This window comes from Chiloscyllium plagiosum, chromosome 34 (assembly GCF_004010195.1).
Source record: "Chiloscyllium plagiosum isolate BGI_BamShark_2017 chromosome 34, ASM401019v2, whole genome shotgun sequence".
Classification (NCBI taxonomy): domain Eukaryota; kingdom Metazoa; phylum Chordata; class Chondrichthyes; order Orectolobiformes; family Hemiscylliidae; genus Chiloscyllium; species Chiloscyllium plagiosum.
This window is the reverse complement of record NC_057743.1, coordinates 13,989,998-14,013,877: the sequence shown is the minus strand read 5'-3', so window position 1 is coordinate 14,013,877 and position 23,880 is coordinate 13,989,998. Positions and strand designations below refer to the sequence as shown.

Below are 23,880 nucleotides of genomic sequence, written 5' to 3'. Positions count from 1 at the left end.
CCCCTCCCCCAAGTCCCTCCTCCCTACCTTTTATCTTAGCCTGCTTGGCACACCCTCCTCATTCCTGAAGAAGGGCTTATGCCCGAGATGTCAATTCACCTGTTCCTTTGATGCTACCTGACTTGCTGCGCTTTTCCAGCAACACATTTTTAATCCCTGTAGAAACCCTGACTGAAAATTCCGTGTGGAATTGGGGCAGAGTTTGCACCAATGCCCATTAGGATTAGTATGAAACTACTCCAATTTATTTTACCTTGTATCAACCACTGGCCCTTAGGTAAAACTACCACATTGTAGCTATGTTGAGCTGTTGTCTATGATGTCACACCCATTCTGTAATAGGCCAAACGTTTACTTCTCTCTTTGATCGTCAGTTTTCAAAACTCAAAGTTTATTTCCATTGTAGAGGGGATTTCAGTAAACTGATGGCTGTGTGAAACACATCAGTCCCTTCACACACTACACAGCATTAGAATCACAGTTTCCGTCACTGCATGGGTTTCTTTCGGGCGCTCCAGTTCGCCCCCACAGTCTAAAGATGTGCAGTTTAAGTACATTGGGAGGAATTTAGAGTATGGAGCTTAAAGGGTCAGGGTCCAATCGTTTACGACAGAGTTTCGGAAGAACCTCTTCACTCAGAGTTGAAAGTCTTTGGACGTGTCTACCACCGAAGGTTGCAGATGTACCATCGTTGAATAGAAGGCAGCAGGACAGATTTTTGGTTTGAGAGATATGGTAACAGGCAGAAAAGGGGAGCTGAGATAAAAATCAGCCATGATGAATGGATGGAGCAGACCTGAGGGACTGTATAGTTTCCTACTGCTTATTTTTAATATTCTTATTTCATAACAATTAACAATAGTGATACCTTTGGGGTGAGCAATTTATAACCAGGTCCCTTGTTATCACATTCAAAGTGCAGGTAAGTAAAATAATAACTTAGTCCAATTTGCTAATTTCATCTGTGTATCTGAGAACCTCAGGTGATTATAACTATTTGTGTTGTTTGGCATCATGCAGGAAAATGAAACCTTCCCTTCTTAACCAGGTTTGCTGTCGCTGATATTAGCAGGTAAATGCTTATTGTTTCCTTATGCTCATCCCTGGTGTGTTATTTTATACAACGCTGCTCCAATTCCTATACATAGAATACTACCTACCCTCTGATGTAAACAAACAAAAGGGAAATCAAATGAAAATATCAGTGTTAGCGCGCAGTCATTTCCAGGCTGTGTTGCTGAAAGAAATGGAACCATGAATTACAAAGAAATAGGCATGAAACAAGGTTTTAAAATTATCCCGCGTGACTGTCAGAGAACTCGGTATTTTCTGGAATCAAAGCCGCTTTTTCAGGAGGCGTTTGGATCTTTGTGGCTGTTCTTGCTGGCAGGGAGAATCATTGGCTCGAGTCCGTGGAAGTTGGGCTCTGTGTTGTGTGGCAGTGTCTGCTGCTGGGTCAGGAGCTTCTTAATGAGACCAACTTCGGAATCTCTTTTCTCTATCTCCTCGTACGGTGTCCATGACATGTCAGGCTGCAGCTTGTACGCACCAAGGAACTCATGAGGTGGGCTCGGCCCCCAATCCTAATGTGAATCATAAATAAAGAACAGGTTGAATAAGAAGATCAAGATTTGAATATACAATAACTTTCACAGCCTCAGGTCATTCCAAAGCACTCACGTGCCAAGGAAGTACTTTCAACATTGAACAGTACAACACAGGAACAGGCCCTTCATCCCATTATGTCTGTGCGGCCCTAAACTAATCCCATCTGCCTGCATATGGTCTATATTCCTCTATTCCCTGCCTGTTCATATGTCTCTTAAAATGGTGCTACCATATCTGCTTCTACCACCTCCCCCTGACACGACATTCCAGGTACTTGCCACATCTGTATAAAACACTGTCCTTGTACACCTTCTTTTCATCTTCCCCTTCTCACTTTAAACTTATCCCTCCTCTTGTTTGACATTTCCATCCTGGGAAAGAAACCTACTGTCCACCCTACCCATGCCTCTCATAATTTTATGTACTTCTGTCAGGTAACCCCTCAGCCTCTGACACTTCAGCGAAAACAAACAATCCAAGTTTGTCCTTATAGGTCATACACTCCAAGCCAGGCTGCAATACATGTGGATCTCCTTCCCTTTCCTTGGAAATATTTAAACCCAGCTGACCTTTGGTGAAAGGATGGAGAAGTACCGCTGGCCAGAATCCCGCCTGTACATGAAGTACACTGTGCCTGGCTTCTTCACAACATTGCAGGCAACGTGATGGAGATCTGCATCCCTCTTGGCCTCTTCCAGGACCTGGACAGAATGAAATGTTACACCAGATCGGATCATTGAGGAGCAGTACTATAAATGATGTTGCCACTGATAGTGAAGATGGGAAAACACTAAGCATAATTCATGTCAATGTAAGAGAAGCTGAAGCAGGCGTTCTGGCTGTTTGGGATAGAGTTCCAGGATTTTGGCCCAGCAGTGGTGAAAGATGCTGTGTGACCTGGAAGGGAACTTAGTGACGGTAAGGTTCCCAATGACCTGATGCCCATGTTTTTTCCAAATGCTGGGAGCTCAGTAGAGTCCAAATTGAGGGGCAGCAGGCCACTTAATAGCTCATGGGATCTTCACAGGCAGCCTGCAAGAAGCTTCAACTGTTTTACCAAAACAGCATCTTCCACACATAAAACCTTTTAAAATATCTGATAAGGTGATAAAAGTCTAGCTATACTAGTCCTGTTAGGGACTGGAATCATTGCTTGTGAAATCAGACATTCCCAGTGTAGACAGGAACAGAAGACAGGGGGTAGGGCACAGAGATGTGACACTTGAAACAGCTCCACAAAGGCTGGTATCCCGTCACCAAGTCACCCTTTATTTACATTGCTCAATGTATGATACTGACCCAGTTAGCACAGCCAGCTCTCAGAATGAGCAGAGTCCTTGATACTCCTGTTTCTACCTGTCAGCCAAGGCTCCCTGATTGGACCAGGTTAACAGCCCCAGTCAGGGAACTTGTTTAATGATGGCATGGTGTGCAATCTTCTCCTCATTAGCAACTCTGCAGGAGCTTTCTCTGTCGTTGCATGAGGGATGGTCCTATAATCAAACAGGAACTGGGAATTTGGTAAAGCTGTAGGCTGTTTCTTTAAGCCTGCCTTCGAAGTTTGGATTGCTCTTTCCACCAGACCATTGAACGATGGATGGTATGGTGTTGTCCTTACATGCCAAATGCCATTCAACTTTAGGAAATACTCAAATTCACTGCTGGTGAATGATGGCGCGATGTCTGTGACCAACCCCACTGGGAATCTGTGTATTACAAAAGATGCAGCTTTTCAATCATCACCCCTCCCCCGGGTTTGATGAATGAACTCTATACACTTCTTACCACTTTGAATAGGCGTCCACAGTGACTACAAAATGTAGAACCCAAGAAAGACCAGCATTTTCGAGGTGTAACCAACTCCAGGGCTTACCCAGCTAGTCCCTCAAATGTCAGGGGGGGGGGAGCTGCTGCAGTAATTTTTGTCCTTGTTGACACTCTGCGTACTGCCCCACCAATATGGCTACATCGGCATCCAATCCTGGCCACCAGCCATAATGTCTTACCAACATCTTCATTTTGGAAGCCTCTGGATGATCCTGGTGGAGATCAGCCAGTACCTGCGGTGACCTTTGATCACTGTCATTCCCCATAATAATATGCTGCTCTCTGTGATGACCTAGTCTCACCGGATCCAGAAAGTTTTCAACTCTGGTTGTGGTGGCCATTGTGTTTCCCCCATCACCAGCAGCTGTTTTGGTTTTGCCAGGATGGAATCTTTCTGTGTCCACAATCTGATATTGTCACGGTGACCAGAAAGATTTAAACCAGAACAGACTCTTCCAGGGGTGGCACCACCGGTGGTGCATCCTTCAGTAGGATGCAACTCAAAGCATCTGCATTTGGACTTGGCCCTCTTGGATGATGTTCCAGTTTGTCATTGTACACACTCAGAATACGAGCCCACTGCTGGATTTGACCTGCGGTTATGGGTGGCACAATCCTGTCCTCTTTAAGTAGCCTGAGCGGAGGTTTCTAATCCTTTACTATTGTAAATTTACATCCAATGGTACTAGTGGAACTTCCTCACACCAAAGATGACCGCCAAACCTTGCTTCTTTATCTGGGTGTCTTTGCGTTTGGCATCAAAGCTCAGGAAGCATACAATATTGGGCGTTCTTCTCCGTTGGGCCACTGTTGAGCTGACACTCCCCCGATGCCACATAGGAAGACATCGCATTCTCTTGGCCATTGAAATATCTCCACAAAGGCCAGTCTTGTCACCGAGCCGCCCTTCATTTACACACAATACATGACACTGACCCAGCTCCCTCAGCCTGCTCCTGGAGTGAGCACAGACCCTGACATTCCTGCTTATACTTGTTTAAAATTATTTTTTTCTTTGTAACATACAGGCCCCAGGCAGCAACAGCAGTGGCCCAGGCAGAGTCCAGGCTGCAGCAGCAGCAGCGATGGTGGTGGCTGCCAAATAGCTTGGCATAGCTCAAAATAAAGAAAAAACAAACACAAACAAACAATAAAGAAACCCAAACAAAAAAGAAACAAATATCTTTCCTAAACAAAGGGGGAAAGAGACAAAGAAACGCCTCTTCTCCACCTCAGTACGAGCAGGAGCACACCGACTGTAGCAACACTCCTGCTTACATCTGTCAGCCAGGGCTCCCTGATTGGACCAGGTTAACCAGGTTCCCCAATCAGGGAACTCATATTCTATGAGGTCCACTTGGCTGACCTTGTTGCAATGAACATTAAGATGCTGCATTCAGGGATGTGGCACTCAGGAATGTGAAGAGGAGAGGAGACCTTGCCAGGCTATAATCTCTCACACACTCTGTATAAATTGGGTGAACAAAATACACAAAAGGTGGAATTTAAAGTTCCTTATTTTGGGAAATGGACCAAGAATTAACTAAAGAATGTCAGCAAATGTTTAGTCGACTTCATCTTTTGCCCTTTCAGGTTTCTGAGTGCTGGGTTTCAGTGGCCCTGGTTTCCAAAGTCACGCCTGGCACAAGAGGCTGGTCAAACCGCCCGTTGCCAAGACCTTGGGAACTCATGGTGCCAGGTTGAAGACTAAAGAGTATCTCTCGCACATAAATGCAGTTTGCATTTAAATAATGACCTTGTTGTAGTTAAGTGCCCGAAGACAAGTTTGTTAATTCAGGCAAACTGAATAAAAAAAAACTATTAGCACAGACGACCAAAAGAGATAGTCTTAAAGCAGGAGAAAGAAGCGTAGAGGTGATGACGTTTGGAAAGGGAGTTCCGGACCTCGATGACTAACGACAAAGTCACCAGAGACAAATGTAAATGATGCTGTTGGTGAGCCTGGAGGTCAGATACCATCATTTTGTTCTGATTGCCAACAGTTTGAGAGCTCGACCCACCCTGTCCCCAAGGCCCAGACATTGCTCAGTCTGTGTCCCAGTAAAACACACTGACAATGGAGAGGCCAGCCATCAGCAAGTTAAAATTACAGTTGTGATCCCGGCTATCCAAGTGACCCCCAATTCTATCTGGGAATGTGGACGAGCCGCATTTACAATGCCTGTGCATAGGTCAACCTAGAACCATATTAAATTTCCTCTTGCTTCCTTTCAGGCATCTGTCAGAACCGGGTTAACCAAGTGAGGTCAAGGACCTGAAGAATTGGGACAAGACTAAAAATAAAATGGCACGGGTGGTGGTGGGGTGGGGAGGGGGGGGCGAGATGATACAGAACTCGAAGACTCCTCTCACCTTTCGGGCTTTCTCTTGGAGATACTGGATTTGTTCAGCGATCACAGTCAGTCTATTACAAGCATTGGCGTGTACAAACTCATCCGCCTGGAAATACAAGGACTTACATTTAGTGCTGTAAGAGTTTGAAGTTAAGTTCACCAAGGCATTTTGTCCCACATTGGTCTGCCAGCCTGAACACTGGGTAGCGACCATCCCCCAGCCAGCAATTCACCCATTCCATTAGCAAGTAATCGTACACACATGAACAGGCCATTCAGCCCCTCCAACCTGTACTGCCATTCAACCGGATCATGGTTGATTTGTGATCTAACTCCACCCACCTGCTTTAGTTCCATAACTGATAATACTTTTGCCGAACACAGGCTTGAAATTCTGAACTGATTGCGACAGCCCTTTGGGGTCATTGAGTTCCACATTGTTCAAACCCTTTGTATGAGCATACACTACTCAATATCACCCAGAATGATGTAATTTTAAGGTTATTTCAGAGCTTGTAAAACAAAACAATTCTGCAAGTACCCAATTCATTCCCTTGTCATCCACCTATTGTGGTTTACTGTAAACATGGATTTGGTATTTCAGAAATACTGAGGGCAGCTCCCCACTCTGAGTCAATGGTCTATTTTCTGCCCACAGAAAAGACTCTGAGCTTCCAGTTGCCTGCCAGTTTAACACCCCATCCTGTTCCCTGGCCAATATCTCCGTCTCAGGCTTTCTGCAGTGCTCCAGCGAAGCTCAGTGCAAATTGGAAGAACAGCACCTCATTTTACACTTGGGGATCCTGCAGTCCTCTGGACTCAAAATTGAACTCAACAACTTTAGGTCTTGAGCTCTCCCATGTCCTTACCTCAATCCCCACGCAACAGCCCTTGTTATCGCATAGTCTGCTATTATACACAACCCACTGTTAGCCACTAACTGTCCCCATTACTAGCTATTCACCCTCCTTGCCAGATTATTATCCACTCCTTTGTCCAACTGTTTTTCTCTCTCTTTGTGCTCTATCACCACCTATCGTTTACTCCTCACCCCACCCTACCTTCTGCATATACTCAACATTTTCCTAGTTATCCTCAGTTCTGAGGAACGGTCTCTGGACCCGGAACGTTAACTCTGATTTCTCGCCACTGATGCGGCCAGAACTTTTCCATCAATTTCAGTTTTTGTTTGGGTCTAATTTCTGCACTGAGTTGAGAGACTGGGAGCAAAGTATAATGTAGGGTTTACAACTGGGCATGGGGACTCGGGAGGATGCAGAGCAGAGGATAAACAATATAACCAGCCGACAGAAAATGCGTGTCTGAGCAACAGGATTTACTTGGGTCATCTGCCAATTGAGCAGGCCCACACATGGGGAGGGGGTAAAGCAGCTGGTTCAACATGCAGCCACCGCAGTTTGTAAACCTGCTCCAGCGAGGGCGGGTTCATCACCGGGGAGTTTTTGAAAAGTTTTTCTTCTTTTTCCACTTTTGCGACCGCATGCAACTGAAAATAAAAGCAGATTGGAAAACACCCAAAGTACATAACAGCGACAGAACAGAAACCTTCAGCGCCTTCACACAGAATTGAAAAGCAGGACAGAAGGAACATCAAGAGATAAGATCAGGGAGAGGCTGGGAGGAATTTGATGTTATCGTTGATGCAGCCTCAATCTCATTTTAAAAAGGGAATTCAGTTTGCATCTGAAAAGCTCATTTTAATTGGAACAGGAAGTTGTATTGAGAAGAGGTAGTTCTGAGTTTGAAACCACACAGTGGTGCAGTGTACTGGGTTAGTAATCCAGTGACTAGCTGGTCCAATGATCCATAGAAACAGAGAATAGGAGCAGGAGTAAGCCATTTGGCCCTCTGAGCCTGCTCCCCCATTCAATATGATCTTAGCTGATTATCCAACTCAGTAGCCTGTTTCCCTCTCTCCCCATAGGGCAAGCCATAATGTGGAGGTGCTGGTGTTGGACTGGGCTGGACAAAGTCAGAAGTCACACAACACCAGGTTATAGTCCAACGGGTTGACCTGAAATCAGATGATGAAGGAGCAATGCTCTGAAAGCTTGTGATTTCAAATAAACCTGTTGGATTATAATCTGGTGTCATGTGACTAATGATTTTGTCCACCTCATAGGGGGAGTCTGCTCCCCTAGAGACCTTGAGTTGATTTCCCATGGTAGTTACAAAGATTAAAAAAAGGTGGAATCAATAGCCTAATGCTGTCAAATGTGCTGATAAAAATCCAACTAAGTTTTTAGGGATGGAAAGCTGATGTACTGCCCTGGTCTGACCTGTGTACAACGCCATAAACCCACCTGGACATGCTCCACTCTGTGAAATGGTTTAGAAAACACTAAGCTGTATCAGCTAACACAGCATTAAGGAAAGGCCTTTTCAGGGATTTTGTGATGAATGTGAAATTATAGCCTTTCCAGTCATTGATCAAACCCCAAATATAAGTTTGAAGAGGAGGCTGGATATCCCTGTTGACTGAAAGCAGGACAATTCATTGTTAGTAAATGCTTTAGGCACGAACAGGTCACAGCAAGATTACGTGCCATTTTAATCAGAGGAACATCAATGGTTGCTACCTCATCCAGTGATTAATGTATAACAGTCTGTGAGCCAGAAAACAAACCCTGGGTGGAGCCAGAGTACCTTCATAAGCAGAAAGTATACCACAATGGGAGTTGCCATTTCAGTCTGTTGGTTGGAAGCTAGGAAGAACAACAGAGATTCAAATCTTCTGTTGTTGAGCATTCAAACTATTTTAATTATGCTGCCAATCATGCAAGTGCTTACAGGTCAAGGATATTCTTCACAATGGATTTGCAGATATAACAATATTCACACATGGCTCTCCTCAAATAAAGTTTGAGGAGAGGAAGTAGGAGCAGGAATACCTCAATCAGCTTCCACTGTCATTCACTACAGTCATGGCTGATCTACCTCAGCTTCACGTCCCTGCACTATCCCCATATCTGTAAGTATCCAAATACCTAACAATCTTTGTCTTGAATATACTTGACGAAGGAGCAGCGCTGCGAAAGCTTACACTTCCAAATAAACCTGTTGGACTATAACCTGGTGTTGTGTGATTTTTAACTTCGTCCACCCTACTCCAACACCGGCACCTGCACATCTTGAGTATACTCAGCAACTGAGCTCTGCAGGCTTGGTGAATTCCAATGATTCATAGACCTTTGTGTGTGAGGACATTACATTTCTGAGACTGTGACTCCTACTTCTAGACACACCAATGGGAAATTCTCTCTCGGCACCTTAACTGTCAAGTCCCTTAAAAAACTTCATACGTTCCCACGGGATCACCTCTCAGTCTTCTAAATTCTAGGGAACAGAGGCTCAGTATACTCAGTTCCCATTCTAGTTAACATGCCATGCTGTTTCCTCAATGCAATAGTCTTGCAATTCAGAGCTTCATCCGGATATAAAGCCTAAATGTTTCAATGCAAACTGTTCAAAAGCACAGGCAACGTCATTATCATGGGGGTTCCATTATTCTATCAGTTCTTGTTTTACAACTCCTCGTCTTAACCCCTCCTCAAAATGGATGACAATGGCAAGACTGTTTTGAGAAGATTTGTAGCTCAGGTTGAGGTTCTGGATGTAGGTTTGCTCGCTGAGCTAGAAGGTTTATTTTCAGACGTTTCGTCACCATTACTAGGTAACGTCATCAGTGAACCTCCGGATGAAGCTCCGAATTGCCAAGACTACTGCATTGAGGAAACAGCATGGCAGGCACTTAGGAAGATGATCAAATGATCAATGTACTAGGGAGGTGATAGCCTAGTGGTTTATCACTTAGCTACTAATCCAGAGACCCAGGTAATATTCTGGTGAACCCAGGTTCAAATTCCACCACCAGCACATGGAGGAATTTGAATTCAATAAAAATCTGGAATTAAGATTCGAATGATGACTGAGAAATTTTTACTGATTGTTGGAAGAACCGATCTGGTTCACTAATGTTCTTTAGGAAAGGAAACTGCTGGCCTACATGTGACTCTGAACCCACAGCAATGTGGTTGACTCTTAACTGCCCTCTGAGCAATACATGCTGGCCTAGCCAGTGACCCCCACAATGATAAAGAGGTGGAACAGAGGGCTTCAACATCCCAAACTCTCTGGTAACCATGTGATTGCCTGTGAGATACTTTTATGGACTTTAGCTCAAAACAAAGTGGGGGTCATTACCAAATATTGTGTGTCCTAAACACTTCCTTGTTAGTTAGAACATTGAGAGTTCAAACCTCACTGGCACCCTCTACAGTAGCGTGACCTCGACTGACCCTTCTGTGCAGTTTTGAAGAGTTCAGGGAGATGCTAAATCGAGGCTCCCTCTGCCCTTTCCGGTGATTGCTAAAGATTAAGGGAATACAGTACAGGCTGTCCCAGTGTCCTAGAGCACGTGCCTTTCAATCTAAACACAATGAAGTTCTATATTCTACATAACCAGTCCTACATGACAGTAGCAACTACATATTTAAATGGGTATAAATTGATAAAGTCATGAAGGACACTATATAAATGCTGGCTCTGTGTACAAATTGAATATGATATATTTGCCTACATCGTTGTATGTGACACGCTCTGGGATGTTCTGAACAGACGATAAGTGAAGGTTATGTTCTTGCCTTTCTCTGCGTGATTAGACCTGCTCTGCATGACTGTGGAGAGAGAAAAGGAAGTTTCACTTCTGCTTAAGAAGCCGTTTGAGTCCAGCGCCTGGCTGAAAAGGCAGACATACACCCGTTCAAGACTTGAAAGGAAATGCACCGCGGCTTGCAACAAACCACCGGAAACCAGAAGTCGGGTAGTGTTATTTTTCATGTCCAATCATCAGGTGGCAACGGTAGCTCAGAAGGGTTTGTGCTCGCCTCTGAGTCAGAAAGTTTTAAAACACACTCCAGAAACTGAAGCAGAAAATCTAGACTTGTGTCACATTGACTGATCGCCACTATGATGGAGAGGTGCTGATATCAAACCCAAGGCCCCAGCTTGGGACACATAAACAACCCCCCCCCCCCCCCCAGTATTCTTTCACAGAGGAGCAGGTGAGTTCCCATCGGTTTCCTAGCTGGTACTCAACCTGCAATCAATATCACCAAAAACAAGTGATCTGGTTCTTTAATTACATGGGAATTCGTAGGAGTTTGCTGCATGCAAATTAGCTGCACGTTAGAAAAGTGACAGGAATGGAGGTTTGTTCTGAAGCAATTTGATACCGAGAGATTGTGGAAGGTGCTATATAAATGCAGGTCTCATCCCTTCTTCAAATAAATCATATCAGCAGTCATAAAAGGCCTACCGGTTAGTTGGTTTGAAAGAACAGGATATTGAATTCAGCGGTACAATCTGTAACACAGTCATACCTTATCTCTGTTAAAAAGCCTAGAGTCCACTTCCTGGATTGTCACACTTCAACACAGCCTGGATATCATGTTCAGTTCTGTGTGTCCTTGTATTTTAAATGCTAGGTGGCAGTGTTGCTTTTCCTAGATGCATTTCCCAGAACCATTGCTGTAGGTTGCATTTCAGGTTTTATTTATGAAGTTATATTGTGCATTATATTTGTTTTCTCTTTCCTAATATGGAGCTGTGCAGCCTCAGGTTTCACACTTTCTGATCCATTCAAAATCTCAGGGCTACCCCGGTCCACCCCATCTCCCACATTGTTCCTCAGCTACCAACTCCAAACCCTTTCCCCACCAGGGTAACCCTAATGCTCTGAGCTTAGGGCCCTCAGGAATCCAGAATCAAATGACAAAGAGGAACACAATTATATTTTTAAATAATTTGCATAAAGCCTTTGATTCAGCTCCTTCCTCTCCGCACATTTTAAGTAATTCCCATCAGTCATTTTGTCACCTTCTTCCCTTGTGTTAATCCAACACATTGTCCATAAAATTCCAAAGGCATTTCTATCCATTAGGTCAAAGTAGTTGGTGATGTATAGTTTGAGGGTAGCAACTTCACCAGCGGGGTACGTCTGCACTGCACTCCAACCATTTAACAAACTGAGCTAACCCACACTGCACCTCACCCTCCCATATCCAACACTTTCATTATTAGCCTAACTTGGAAGCTGAGTAAAGAATCATTTCTGATTTGTAAATAAAAGATGGGCATGTGACCTCAATATTTATATGTGCACAGGGTACAAAGAACAATATAGCACAGGAACAGGCCCTTCGGTCCTCCAAGCTTGCAATGATACATTTTGCCCTGCCATACTCTGTCTTCACTTACAGGATCAGTATCCCTCTATTCCCTTCCTATTCATGTATTTGTCCAGGTGCTTCTTGAATGCTGCTATTGTGTCTGCTTCCACCACCTCCTCTGGCAGCGCCTTCCTGGCACCCACCACCCTTTGTGTGAAAAACATGCCTCACACATCTCTTTTAAACCCCCCCTCACACCTTGAACCTGTGTCCCCTAGTAATTGATCCCTCCACCCTGGGGAAAAGCCTCATACTTTCCATTCTATCCATTCCATTCACCACCTTATAAATTTCTATCATGTAGTCCCTCAGCCTCCTGCGTTCCAGTGAAAACAATCCCAGTCTATCCAACCTTTCTTCATAGCTAAAATCCCTCCTACCAGGCAACATCCTGGTAAACCTTTTCTGTACCTTCTCCAGAACTGGTGACCAGAACTGTACACAATATTCCAAGTCTGGCCTAACGAAAGTTCTACAAAGCTGCAGCATAACTTGTCTATCCCTATACTCAATGCCCCCTCCAATGAAGGCAATCATGCCATAGGCTTTTTTTACTACCTTATCAAAGACTGAATCATCATAGAATCCCTCCAGTGTGGAAACAGGCCATTTGGCCCAACAAGTCCAAAACAACTCTTTGAGGAGCATCCTACCCAGACTCACCCCACTAACCTATAACTCTGTATTTCCCACCTAACCCATATTCCTGGACACTGTGGGCAATTTAGCATGGCCAATCCACCTAATCTGCACATCTTTGGACTGCAGGAGGAAACCGGAGCACCCAGAGGAAACCGACACCGGCATGGGGAGAATGTGCAAACTCCACACAGTCACCCAAGGCTGAGACTGAACCCAGATCCCTGGTGCTGTGAGGTAGAAGTGCTAACCACTGAGCCATATTCAATGATCTGTGGACCTGCACAGCCAGATCCCTCTGTGTATCAGTACTCTTCAGGTTTCAGCCATTGTACATGCCTGTGAAGCTGAACATTTTGTGCAGCTTTCAGTTAAACTGCTAAACGAAAAGTCGAATGTGCAAGTATTTCTTTTTCCTCATTCATTCTAGAATCATTCAGTGTTACAGAAATCTAGATGTGTGAAGTATATTAATTTGTATTGTACATGGGCACTGTCCGTTAAAATTAGTGCTCAGAGCTAAAATAGTGTTTTTTAGGAACTTCTAATAGGGGATCTTTAGTGATGATCTCACTGTTTTTATTGTAACCCTCGATAACATTCTTACTGGTATTAAAGGAAACGCCTCTAAATTCTCAGATAACAAGCAATGTATAATTACACTACAAACCTGGGACATTCTTCTAAAATGTAACAGCCCAACTAGTTTGAAAAAAAACTATAGTTATGGAGGGAAAGGGCAGAGGCCTGGGCCTTAATACAGCCAGCCACACCTCTCACTATCACTTTTAACCTCCTGCTGGTGATAAGAGGTAGTACACCGGAGGCATACTTCACTGACTCTCCCTCACACCTACATATTATATTCCACAAGTCCCTGACATACGACTAGCCATCGCAGCATACTGTCCTGTTTGCCTTTGTTTTGATCCATAACCACCAACCTTTTCATACGCTCGGTTCGGATGGTAGCACCCTCTCCTCTGAATCATAAAATTCCCAGGTTCAGGTCCCCATTCAAGCCTCCTGTGTGATACTGAGGGAGGGCTGCATTGTTGAAAGGGCTGAAATTTAGCTAAGATACTAAACTGACACTCGATCTGCTTGTTCGGGGCTGGGGGGACGGCGGGGCGGCGGGGGGGGGCGGTTGTAAAAGATTGCATGCCACTGTTTTGATAAAGAGCAGGGGAGTTTCCCCAAGTACGGGAACAAACATGATGGACTGAATGGCCTCCTGTGTAATGATTTGGTTGTTTTGTGACGTACCTGATGATTAGTTGCCCCTCAATCAACAACAGAAAAAAAGTTACTTAGTCGTTGACATCTTAACATCTGTGGGAGCTTGCTGTGCAAGCCTGATATAGTGTTACAGCATCAGAAGTTCCTCATTGGCTGTAAAGACTTTCGTGATGAAGAGCAATCTAGACTCAAGACTTTAGCTTGTTCCCTCTCCATGGATGCTGCCTGACCCACTGTGATTTCCAGCATTTTTTGTCTTCAGTTCAAGACCTTTGAGAGTTTCACCAACCTTGGTTGTGAAAATGTAAATTGCCACTGTCCCAGAGGAGCACTGGTCTCTTATCAGAGAAAAAGAGAGACAACTGGTGGAGGGTTTCACTGTGTCTCAGGGGAAAAGGCAAGGCTGAGCAGGTAAGGTCTTCATGGGGACTTCAGACAGTAGGAGTATTGAACCCTCACTCTTTGCGTTCCTCTGACGTGCAAACCAGCAATCCAGCCAACTTAGCGAGCTGCCTCCTACTCGATATATAAATGCAGATCTTTTGTTCACTGCAGCCAGCCCAGCTTCTAGCCTTGTGATCCTCAAATAACATTCTCATGGTTAGTTATTCTCCAGATCAACACTGGCCTCATTACCACTCTCATTCCTTTGCTAACTTAAGGACCCATCATTGGATGTTCTTGCCCATGGAGTTTTTCTTTCTGCAGCAAAAGTGCTTGATTACCAAAACCCTCAAAAATACTTTGGAACAAATTACTGCAGATGCTGGAATCTGTACTGAAAAGAACAAATGCTGGAGATCACAGTATGTTAGACAGCATCCATGGAGAGGGAGCAAGCTAATGTTTTGAGTCGAGGTGACCGTTCATCAGAGCTCTGATGAAAAGTTGTTTGGACTTGAAACGTTAACTTACTCTCTCTCCATGGATGCTGTGTGACCCACTGTGATCTTCAGCACTTGTTGTTTTCTCAATACAGTCTCCTCAAAAATGCTTGTCAGATTGTAACGGATGAAGGACTGAGATGAAGTGTCCTCAACAATAGGAGCCCCAGTTCTGAGCCCTGGGCTATGTTGATTGGCAGTAGAAAGATACTGTACCACAGTGGATAAGAAAGGGGTTGTTAACAGAGTGACAAGTAGAGTTACGCTCTGATTGTGAGTATTCATGGGCCCAGTGAGCAAGAACACAGCACAGAATGGCAATAACACCATGTCATAAGCCATGGCTACTTTCAGAGTGTATCCCGAGTCGCAGCAGGGATAATTGTATTCAGTCTCCCTCGGCTAGGTTAGAGACATTACTCTTGGTCTCACTGTTGGGGAGACCAATATAGATTGTGATGCTCAGGCCCCGGTAATGATCCCACTGACAATCCACTTGTTACGTTTTGCTAACTTGAAAATACCCCACTATCCTGACCAAGTGCTCTTGGTTGGGTAGACAAGGCTTCATTTGGGCTGATATGCTTTCCCTAACTTCAACAAGCCCTTATCTTGAGTATCTGTAGCACTTAGATCATAAGAACAAAGGAAATAGAAGCAGGGACAAGGCCACTTAGGCCTCAAACCCTACCCTATCATTTAACAAGATCATGACCGATCTGGCCCAGGCCTCAACTCCTCCTCCACACCAGTTCCTCATCGTTCTTAACTTTCTGATACTTCAAAAACCTACCTTTAAATACTTTCTGTGATCTAGCCTCCACAGATCTCGGAGGAAGAGGATTCCAGACATTCAATGCCCTCTGGGAGATAAACAAAAATGCTTCACCTCTCAGTTTTAAAAGAATATTCCCTTTTCCATAACTGTGTCCCCTAGTTTGAAATTGATCCTTTTCAACACCCACCCTATCAAGCCCTCTCAGAATCTTGTATGTTTCAGTAAGATCACCCCTCACTCTTCTAAACTCTAACAAATACCTCGGTGGTGGGCAAGTTGTTGGAGGGAATGCTGAGGGACAGGATGTACATGTATTTGGAAAGACAAGGACTGATTGGGGATAGTCAACATGGCTTTGTGTGTGGGAAATCATGTCTCACAAACTTGATTGAGTTTTTTGAATAAGTCACAAAGAGGATTGATGAGGGCAGAGTGGTAGGTATGATCTACATTGGCTTCAGTAAGGTGTTCGACAAGGTTCCCCATGGAAGACTGGTAAGCAAGGTTAGATCTCATGGAATACAGGGAGAATTAGCCATTTGGATACAGAACTGGCTCAAAGGTAGAAGACAGAGGGTGGTGGTGGAGGGTTGTTTTTCAGACTGGAGGTCTGTGACCAGTGAACTGCCACAAGGATCAGTGCTGGGTCCTCTACTTTTTTATCATTCATACAAATGATTTGGATGTTAACATAGGAGGTATAGTTAGTAAGTTTGCAGATGACACCAAAATTGGAGGTGCAGTGGATAGCAAAGAAGGTTACCTCAGATTACAACAGGATCTCGACCAGGTGGGCCAATGGGCTGAGAAGTTGGAGTTTAATTTAGATAAATGTGAGGTGCTGCATTTTAGGAAAGCAAATCTTAGCAAGACTTATACACTTAATGGTAAGGTCCTAGGGAGTGTTGCTGAACAAAGAGACCTTGGAGTGCAGGTTCATAGTTCCTTGAAAGTAGCTAGGACAGCGAAGAAGGCGTTTGGTATGCTTTCCTTTATTGGTCAGAGTACAGAGTATCGGAGTTAGGAGGTTATGTTGCAGCTGTAGGCCGCTGTTGGAATATTGCTTGCAATTCTGGTCTCCTTCCTATCAGAAGGATGTTGTGAAACTTGAAAGGGTTCAGAAAAAATTTACAAGGATGTTGCCAGTGTTGGAGGATTTGAGCTATAGGGAGAGGTTGAATAGACTGGGCTGTTTTCCCTGGAGGGTCGGAGGCTGAAGGGTGACCTTATACAGGTTTATGAAATCATGAGGGGCATGGATAGGTAAATAGACAAAGTCTTTTCCCTGGAGTCGAGGAGCCCAGAACTAGAGGGCATAGGTTTAGGGTGAGAGGGGACAGATATAAAAGAAACCTAAGGGGCAAAGTTTTCACGCAGAGGGTGGTATGTGTAGGGAATGAGCTGCCAGAGGCTAGTACAATTACAACATTTAAAAGGCATCTGCATGGGTATATGAATAGAAAGAGTTTGGAGGGATATGGACCAAGCTCTGGCAAATGGGACTATGTTGGGTTGGGATATCTGGTCGGCATGGACAAGTTGGACCGAAGGGTCTGCTTCCGTGCTGTACATCTCTATAACTCTGTACAGGCCTGTCCTGTTTATCCATTCTTGATAAGTTAAACCTATTCATCCCAGGAATCAGCCTAGTAAATAGAATCAGAGAGTCATACATGTTTACAGCATGGAAACAGGCCCTTTGGCTCTACTTGTCCCTACCACCCAGTTCTCATAATTAAACTAGTCCCATTTCCCTGTGTTTGGTCCATATCCCTCCATACCTATTCCATTCATGTAACTGTCCAAATGTTACTTAAATGACAAAATTGTACTCGCCTCCACCACTACCTCTGGCTGCCCGTCCCGAACACTCAGCACTCTCTGTGCACTCTTTGGGACTCCTCCCACCTTAAACCTATTCCCTCTAGTTTCAGACTTCCCTACCCTGGGGAAAAGCTGTTGATGATCTACTTTATCAACACCTCTCATGATTTTCTGGACCTCTGTCAAGTCATCCCTCAGCCTCCTCCCCTCCAGGGAAAATAAACTGCTGAAACTCTCTATCCCAATCTGCTTGTCTTTATCCATTTCGCTGCACAGTGCCCTTGACTTTTCTGTTCACGTTTCTAAACCCCAACCTTTGAATCTTTCACTGCCCAAATAATTTGATCACTAGGGCACTGATCCCAGTTTCGTTTTACCGGAGCATGTCACAAACCAACGCTTTGCTCATGAACCACAACATTCCCAAGCCCCACACATCAAAAACCCTTTCTCTTACTCCACTTATGTCATGATATATTCAACCCGTTGAAACTCATTATGCATGAGCTTCTGTTTATTAATTCAGAACCAGGGTCCTCAAACTCCTTCTGCAGAACCTCATTTTTGGTTCTGCCTCTGCTTTTAGTTCTCACGTGGACCACGACAGTTGCAATCCTTCTCCTCCCCCCTGCAAATGCATCTTCCACCATGAGGAGGTACCTTCCATTGGCACAATCCTGCAGAGTCTTTGGTTGCAATTATAGAGAACAGGTTCTAACCCCCTGTCTATAGCGTCATTTATCACCACCACATTCTGGCCTTCATAACAAGAAGCAAAGAGGTTCTTCTGCAGCTGCACAGGGCCCTGGTGAGACCGTACCTGGAATATTGTGTGCGGTTCTGGTCTCCAAACTTGAGGAAAGACATTCTGGCTATTAAGGGAGTGCAGCGTAGGTTCACGAGGTCAATTCCTGGAATGGCGGGACTGTCTTATGTTGAAAGATTGGAGTGACTGGGTTTGTATACCCTTGAGTTTAGAAGACTGAGAAGGGATCGGATTGAGACATATAAGATTATTAAAGGATTGGACACTCTTGAGGCAAGAAACATGTTTCCGCTGATGGGTGAGTCCCGAACCAGAGGACACAGCTTAAAAATAAGGGGTAGGCCATTTAGGACAGAGATGAGGAGAAATTCTTCACCCAGAGAGTGGTTGGTGTGTGGAATGCTCTGCCCCAGAAGGCAGTGGAGGCCTAGTCTCTGGATTCGTTTAAGAAAGAGTTGGATAGAGCTCTCAAGGATAGTGGAATCAAGGGTTATGGGGTAAGGCAGGAACAGGATACTGATTGAGGATGATCAGCCATGATCATAATGAATGGTGGTGCAGGCTCAAAGGCCGGAATGGCCTATTCCTGCACCTATTGTCTATTGTCACACTCCATTTCAATGGACTCAAAGATGTACAGCATGGAAACAGACCCTTCGGTCCAACCCGTCCATGCCGACCAGATATCCCAACCCAATCTAGTCCCACCTGCCAGCACCCGGCCCATATCCCTCCAAATCCTTCCTATTCATATACCCATCCAAATGCCTCTTAAATGTTGCAATTGTTCCAGCCTCCACCACTTCCTCTGGCAGCTCATTCCATGACATGGTTGCTCATCCTTCCTGCATTCTTTGGGTCTATGCATATAGGTGAAGGGTCAAACCCCTCCACAACGCTATTCTGGTGCAGGCCTGCTAAGTGTAACAACAGCCAAGATAAACAAACGAGAAACCACAAGTGTTGTGACTCCTGGAGCTGCTGGCTCGGAATGGGAAGGGAAGGTTTGAGAGAGTGGGGAAAAGAGTGCCTACCTTCTGGATCTGCTCTGCCAAGGCTACAATGTCGAGGGGATCTCCGATGCGATTGGTTTGGTAGCTGCTGACCAGCTGCAGGCCAGCAGGGTTGGCATTGCTCTCCACCAGCGCCACTGGAAATGAAACATGAACCAATAAGGAAGTGGAATGGGAATGTGCCCTTTGCCCCCAATGGCTCGGGGAGTAGGGGGAATGCACCACTTCATGTTGGAACTGACTCTCACAGATTGCACTGCCAATTGCTCGCACCACTGGGTAGCAGACCATTTGACACCATTAGCCCCAAAGCCACAGGGCGGGAAATCCAAAACCAGCTGGGTGTCACCTCTGACCTTTGACCCCAACCCATATTTGAACATCATTAGCCTTTTTTCTGGTCACATGGATTGGGATGGAATTGAAAACTAGTCTCAGGAACAGTCTTCATTAACCTATTGCATAAAATCCCGCACGGTTCACTCATGTACTTGAGGGAAGGAAATCTGGTGCCCTTCCCTAATCTGGCCTACACATGGCCTACACCCACAGCAGTGTAGTTGACAGTTTGTGCGAAAATTTGTAGCTCGGGTGCTCGTTGTTGTGGTTCTGTTCGCCGAGCTGGAAGTTTTTGTTGTTGACTCTTAACTGCCCTCTGAACGCAACTGTACCAACAGAACAAACTCCAGAGGTTCAGGAAGGTGGCTCAATATCACTTCCTTACAGACAATTAGGGATAGACAACAAATGCTGACCTTGCCAGTGATGCTCATATCCCACAAAAGAAGATGGAAAAGTCTTGAAGAATGGAAATTGTGGGCAAAAGGCAGTCAGAGCCCTAGGGGCCATTTCAACATCGCAGCTGACACAGGAAGTGAGAAACTAAACATTAAATGAACTGGTGTGGAGTTCTTAATGGACAAAATGAACACGGGGAGTGTTAGTGCTGTCTGTGTGTGTGAACACGGGGAGTGTTAACACTGTGTGTGAACACAAGGAGTGTTAGCGCTAACATGGGGAGCGTTAGCTCTGTCTGTGTGTGTGAACATAGGGAATGTTCACACTGTGTGTGTGAACACAGGGAGTGTTAGTGCTGTGTGTGTGTGAACATGGGAAGTGTTAGCAATGTCTGTGTGTGAACATGGGGAGCATTAGTGCTGGGTGTGTGTGAATACAGGGAGTGTTAGAGCACGGTGACTGTTAGCGATGTCTGTGTGTGAACATGGACTGTTAGCGATGTCTGTATGTGTGAACACGGACTGTTAGCAATGCCTGTGTGTGAACATGGGGAGTGTTAGCGCTGTCTGTGTGTGTGAGCACACGGAGTGTTAGCACTGTGTGAGTGTTAGCACTGTGTGTGTGAACACGGGGACTGTTAGCGCTGTCTGTGTGTGAACATGGGGACTGTTAGCGGTGTGTGTGTGTGAACATGGGGAGTGTTAACGCTATCTGTACGAGCGAACACGGGGAGTGTTAGTGTTGTGTGTGTGTGGTTAAAAATCACAACACCATAGTCTGACAGGGTTATTTGAAAGCACTAGCTTTCAGAGTGCTGCTCCTTCATCAGGTAGTTGTGGAGCAGGACCATAAGAATTCATAGCAAAACATTAGTGTCACGCAACTGAAATGATATATTGAACAAACCTAGATTGCTGTTAAGTCTTTCATCTTTTAGAATGGGTTGTAGGTTTTGATTCATTCATATGTAAATCCCAGAACTTCTTTTAACTCACATTCTCGAGATAACTTAAGGTTTCAAATAGAAAAGGTGGTATTGCAGCTCAGACAATGCATTAAAGGTGTGAGGCTAGAGTCTATCTGTATCCCAATCTTGAGTCAGACTGGTTCTATTTTCAAAGTGGGACTTACAAAATATTACATGGATTGACTGCCTGCAGGTTGTGCATTTTTGAGCAAAATAGAATGTGTCTGCAAATATAGCTCTGCAAATACAAATTCACCCCATAGACTTATACGTGTGTGCGCGTGCACGAGAGAGAGACAGAGAAAGACAGAGAGTGAGTATGTGCGTATGAGTATCAGTGCATATGACAGATTGTGTGTATGGATGTGTGCAAGCTTGGTAAAGTGTGTGTGTGAGTGTGATGGAGAACAAGCCTGTGAGATTGTGTGTGTGTAGTGCAGTGGGATCACCTGTCATGTGACATGAATCCAAAGTCCCAGTTGAGGCCATCCTCATAGGTACCAAACTTGGCTATCAGCCTCTGCTCAGCCACTCTGTGGCAGACAGGAGTGTTCCCTCCCAGTCGGGGAACATTTCAGCGGTCAGGGACATTCGGCATCGGATCTTCGGATGACCATCCTCCAAGGCAGACTTTGAGATGCTCAGCAACGCAGAGTGGTTGAGCAGAGGCTGACAGCCAAGTTCTGTACACGTGGGGATGGTCTCACCCGGGACCTTGGGTTCATGTCACACTACACTATACACTCTGTCACATACACATACTCACAAAGAACCTATCTCATGCCAAGCATGCACACACTTTACCAAACACACACACATGCAAACACACTCTCTCACACGCACTCACACTCACACACTCTCTCATGTACGTGCACACAGATATAAGTCTATGGAGTAAATTTACATTTGCAGAACTATATTTGCAGGTACATTCTATTTTGCTCAAAAATGCACAACCTGCAGGCAGTCAATCCATGTAATATTTTTAAAATTCCATCTTGGAATAGAACCGGTCTGACTCAAGATTGGGATACAGACAGACTCTAACCTCACACCTTTAATGCATTTTCTGAGCTGAGATGTCACTTTTTTTTTAATAAAACCTTAAGTTATCTCAAGAATGTGACTTAAAAGAAGTTCTGGGATTTACATATGAATGAACCAAAACCTGCAATTCTAAAAGATGAAAGACTTAACAGCAATCTAGGTTTGTTCAATATATCACTTCAGTTGCATGACACTAATGTTTTGCTTTAAATTCTCTTGTCTTATGATCCTGGTCATAAAACTACCACCTAATGAAGGAAACAGTACTCTGAAAGTTAGTTCTTCCAAGTAAACCTGTTGGACTATAACCTGGTGTTGTGTAATTTTTAACGTTGCCCACCCCCAGTCTCCTCCACATCATGTGTGTGTGAACACAGGGAGTGTTAGTGGTCTGTGTGTGAACACAGGGAGTGTTAATGGTCTGTGTGTGAACACGGGGAGTGTTGGCGCTGTCTGTGTGTTATCTGCCCTTGGACCCTCTCCAAGTGGAGCAGGACTTAAATAAGTAGATTTGAAGTGAATACCGCGGTTGTTGGCCATTCTGCTGTGCTATCGTTTTGTCAGAACCGTTGCAGTCTCAGCTAGCTTCAGATTGACACCACTTCGCATATATATATATATATATCCCCTGACACTCGATATCCATCATTGAGGCTTCTCTCTTACCAGCCGAGCTGTTTCCCGTGTTGTCTTCAGGTTTAGCCTGGTTCATGGTTGCTGTCAGTCCTGACTCTCTGTGCTGCCAATCCTGCCCCACTCTGATTACAAACTGCTGCTTCAGTCTAAAGGTCCTTGCCTGCCCTCCGACAGAAGCTGTCCTCACAGCTCCTAGAACAAAGCAGCAGCTCTCAGCTCTCTCCGCTCTGTGACCATGAGTCTGAACGCCTTGTCAGTGAGGGGGCCCTCACAGAAAGCCAGCTGTGAAAATTGTATCCATTGCGGGGATACCCCGAAGCTGGGAAATCGCTGGGGGCTGTGATCAGGGCAGCGATAGGCACCCTCCTGTATAACTTTGTCTTTTATGTCACAGACACACGTGTTCTAAAGCTCACAAGAGCAACAGAACAAATAGATCAGCCCCGAACGCAGGCAATTCAACCCAAGCTGACGTGTGCAGACAGAGAGCATGCTGCATACTGTACAAAACATCTGTGTCACTTCGTTAACTGAAGTGGTAAATAATACAAGCACTTGAATTTATATAGCACCCAGCACACGCCATTTGATCACCCCACAGAAGGAGGTTCGGAAGTGCAATCTTTCGAATCGTGGAATCCCCGGCCATGCAGACAGAGGCCGTTCGGCCCATCGAGTCGGCACCCGACCCTCCCAAGAGCATCCCGTCCCCACCCACCCCCATCCGTCACCCCGTATTTCCCGTGGCTCACCCACCCACCCTGCACGACACTGGGCACCACTGGGCAATTGAGCATGGCCAATGTCGTCAGGAAACGCAGCAGCCAATGTGTGCACAGCATGATCCCACAAACAGCAACAATATTACAACTCGATGGTTTATTGTGCTCCCTGATGCAATCTTCTGTCAAATGCTGTCATAATGTTGAGGGCAGTCACTCTCAGCTTTCACCCAGGCATTACCTTGGGCTCTTTTCAGTCTTAGTGAAGTCTCTAGCTGGGGGAATATTGCCAAGAAAATAGGGACAGCCCCGTGGTCCTTCTTCAGAGGAATGCCATACAATCTCTGCCAACCACTGAGAGGGCACAGGACCTTGGAAAATCTTCTTGCCCAAAAGAGAGCAGTTGCAATAGTGCAGCCCTCCCCCTGCAGCGCTGGCCTACATTTCCCTGCTCCTGAATTGGAGGCCATTGGCTGGGCTAGCATTTATTACCCATCCCACGTTGCCTGGAGAGAAGGTAGTGGTGAGCGGCCCTCTTGAATCACTGGAGTCTATTTGGTTAGGGAGGGAGTTCCAGGACTTTGACC

The 23,880-nt window shown here is 45.1% G+C and overlaps 1 protein-coding gene across 1 annotated transcript; it reads right to left on the bottom strand.

Annotated features, from left to right (window-relative positions):
* Nucleotides 1-370: 370 nt before the first annotated feature.
* c34h1orf50 (chromosome 34 C1orf50 homolog) lies at nt 371-22,955 on the bottom strand. The gene is made up of 5 exons (XM_043675610.1): nt 22,602-22,955; nt 19,205-19,320; nt 5,809-5,895; nt 2,178-2,309; nt 371-1,583 (listed from the first exon to the last, which is right to left on the bottom strand). The coding sequence occupies exons 1-5, from the start codon at nt 22,645-22,647 to the stop codon at nt 1,350-1,352; spliced, it is 615 nt and encodes a 204-aa protein (XP_043531545.1). The 5' UTR covers nt 22,648-22,955; the 3' UTR covers nt 371-1,349.
* Between the last annotated feature and the right edge of the window lie 925 nt (nt 22,956-23,880).

Coding starts and splice junctions, on each gene's coding strand:
- c34h1orf50 (XM_043675610.1), bottom strand. CDS start 22,647: ATGAACCAGGCTAAACCTGAAGACAACACGGGAAACAGCTCGGCTG. Junction 19,321..22,601: donor CACGGGAAACAGCTCGGCTG/GTAAGAGAGAAG, acceptor TTTCATTTCCAG/TGGCGCTGGTGGAGAGCAAT. Junction 5,896..19,204: donor TGGCAGAGCAGATCCAGAAG/GTAGGCACTCTT, acceptor TTGTATTTCCAG/GCGGATGAGTTTGTACACGC.